General features: G+C 36.4%; 1 protein-coding gene across 1 annotated transcript in view; it reads left to right on the top strand.

Annotated features, from left to right (window-relative positions):
- The first annotated feature begins 2,130 nt into the window (after positions 1-2,130).
- LOC107092041 (complement C1q tumor necrosis factor-related protein 3-like) overlaps positions 2,131-3,027 on the top strand; it is a 7,080-nt gene continuing 6,183 nt past the window's right edge. Inside the window, exons 1-2 of the mRNA XM_015386317.1 lie at positions 2,131-2,372; positions 2,452-2,580. Of these exons, the coding sequence (XP_015241803.1) occupies positions 2,234-2,372; positions 2,452-2,580 (268 nt within the window). The 5' untranslated portion in view covers positions 2,131-2,233. The remainder of the gene's footprint in view (positions 2,373-2,451; positions 2,581-3,027) is intronic.

The following is a 3,027-nucleotide window of genomic DNA, read 5'->3' as shown; positions in this document are numbered from 1 at the left end:
TCTATACGTGTGATGAAAAAACATGTATTTTTGGTGTGGTTGTTCCAAGCTGCTCATTAAAATGATCAAGAATTATAGGTGTATTTTAATGGTTGTAATTTAATCTGACTATAAAAATCTAATGTTACTTTTTTAATAGTGACACAGATTTTAATCCAGGCTGCTGGAGGCTTCTCAATGCACTGCAGCTGTCTGAAAGGCTATTTAATTTTATAGTTATCATTATGTGGAAAAAAATATGTTTTTTTTCCACATATATATATATATATATATATATATATATATATATATATATATATATATATATATATATATATATATATATAGATATTCATTTTTGGAAGACTGAATGACCAGATGGCCATAATAAACACTATTCATTGATTAGTATTATTTATCTTAGGAAATGGAAGAGGATTATTCCTGAATTTCACACTTGATTTTAGTTTAAATATTAATAAATATGTAAAAATGGATGTTTGATTATTTCAGTTGTGTTTATAACTCATTACTCATCTCTATCCTGTAATTCGTCATGCAAGATGTTTTTTTCCCAACAGGGAGTTTTCCCTCTCCACTGTCGCTTCATACTTGCTCATCATGGACAGGTTCTCTCAACCTGTGTTATCCAAACTGGACTACCATCTTCCAGGTCCCTGAGTAAGGCTCTAGATACAAGTGCTTTTAATTTCATCACCTACAAGCTGGCCTCGACTGACCAGCCAACACTTTGATAGCAGGTCAGCGGCAACAATCAATGGTGAAGAGAGGGTGAAAAAACACGCTAAGCAGGCAGGGCAGTAACACATACAGTTATATTGGCAGGTATTAAATCATGAACTATGCCCCTATCTCAAAAATAAAACTCCATCACTAGAGCTTAGGTCTCCCACTTTGTCTATTCAATCCTCTTAACAATGCACATTTTTATAATTCAAGCAGCAGCCTTTAAGATGAGCATGCAGCACAGGGTCACTTAGCCATCGGCTACCACAGCGGGTTCAAACCTCCAGAGAAATGGTCTAATTCTTCCTGTGATTCCCTGTTTCCATGACAGGCAGTTGGGTTATCCAAAGGTCACAGTTCTCCCCCACCATCCTGCAGGCTTTTTTCGTGAAATGTCCAGTCATCCATAATACCAAATGTTTTAAGGTTGTGATGACCGGTATATCCAGTGTATTCAAATACTAACTGAATCATTGACCAACCCTGTGACGTCACCGTTTGAGGTAGTGCAACATAGCAGTACCTTACCAAAAAAGAATTTTCTTTTACATAATATTTTTTGCAATATAATTATTCATAATAGTAAGATGCAATCCCTGTGAATTAAGTTAGTTTTCTTGAATGTTTAATTTCCACTTCAAATGACCAAGAGTGTGTGTGTATTAGATTCAAATCCAATATGTTAGATTTAGAAACATGTAATCAACCCCAAAAGGGTATTAAATGAACTTGTAACTTATATTAAAGCTAAGGCACATTGTTTTTTTTCCACAGTCGGATAAAGAGTATGCTTTTTTAAGCTATTAAAGGAGTTCCTATGACAGATCAACAATTTATAACTATATACCTATTTTGGCTTCAGTCAAATTTATTGTCCAGTAAACACAGAAGCATTTGAACTACTCCCCCATCTACATTTCTTCTCACATGATGCAAAAAGTGTTTGACATGTAAAAGTTAAACAAAAAAAAGCCTTTTTGTTTTAGAAAGTTGTATTACATTGAAAACAGACAACAAGACTTTTATTTATGAGGTCTATATCAGTTCAGGAATAGTTTTATGTTTTTGGAACTTGGTGTTTGGTGATTACATTTTACTATTCTATCCATTTTAATTTACATTGAATATCTTAATAATTAATACAAGTATAGTCAGATCTCACCTAATTTAATAAAAACCAATGACAGATTGATCTTTCTTTCTGTCGGTCTTAAGCTCTCCAATTTCATGTTGATATAAAATTTTGCTTTTTCCCAGCAAAAGCGCTGAAAAAGTAAACAGACCATTTTGACTTTGTTTTATCTGTAGTTGAATATTAACCAAGGTACAGAATTTCACAAAAAGAGCAAACAGCACATCCGGTCAGTTAGAGCTCTGAAGACACCTTAAGGCAAGCAGGATGATTTCCAGAGTGTGGTTGTTATTGTGGTTCTGTGGTTTAACTTTGGCTCAGGATGGGTTTCCTGAAACAGAAGTGACCGCTGAAACAGAGTCATGCTTTCCTAATATGTGCAAGTTCCTCAAAGAGTTTGGGGCCATAAAAGAGAAACAAAAAACTATGGAAACAAGCATGAACGAGAAGCAGGAGGCTCTTGAAACAAAGCTGAAGGAGACTGAAAAACTGGTTCTGGAGCTGAAGGAGAAAGGTAAAGCTCTTTCTGAATTTATTGGCAATGTATTTTTGAACAGATGCAGTTCAGTTTTTTTTTTTTCATATCTATTTAGAAGCACAAAAGGTCGTATTCAGTGCCGCAGCAGGGGGAAGTGGGTCTATTGGGCCTTTTACCACAGATACAACCATAATCTACAGAACAGTGATAACAAATGTGGGCAATGCTTACAATCAGCACACAGGTGAGTCATTTTATATTTTTAAGTATGAATAGGTAAGGCTGTTAAGCTACTTGCAATTTAATGCAGTGCATTATTTCAGCTAGATAAATCAAAGCAACTAAGTGCACTCTCTCTGCAGCGGGGAGAGACTTTTACTGCAGAATTACCAACAGGGAGCTGAGATACACATATGTGGCACTGCTTGGCTGAAAGAAGCAACAATGTGGAAGAGTGTTCAACATGGCCCAATCCCAGACCAGCCCCTAAACGCCAACCCTAAGCACTAACCATCTGTTTGCGCATTTCCGCGGAGTGTCCGCCACATTAGGAGTCGTCCACACCACATAATTACCACTGCATGAAAAGTGAGATTTTCGTCCCCGTAAACTCCCGCAGATTTTCGTCAGTTTCCGACAATTTGCAACCTGCGCTTGTCGCCGTTTGTCAGTGCCACAAATTGTCGGGAAC

Source organism: Cyprinodon variegatus, unplaced genomic scaffold (genome assembly GCF_000732505.1).
Source record: "Cyprinodon variegatus isolate N-32 unplaced genomic scaffold, C_variegatus-1.0 Scaffold364, whole genome shotgun sequence".
NCBI lineage: Eukaryota > Metazoa > Chordata > Actinopteri > Cyprinodontiformes > Cyprinodontidae > Cyprinodon > Cyprinodon variegatus.
The sequence above is the reverse complement of the archived record's forward strand: the minus strand, read 5'-3'. Positions and strand labels throughout refer to the sequence as shown.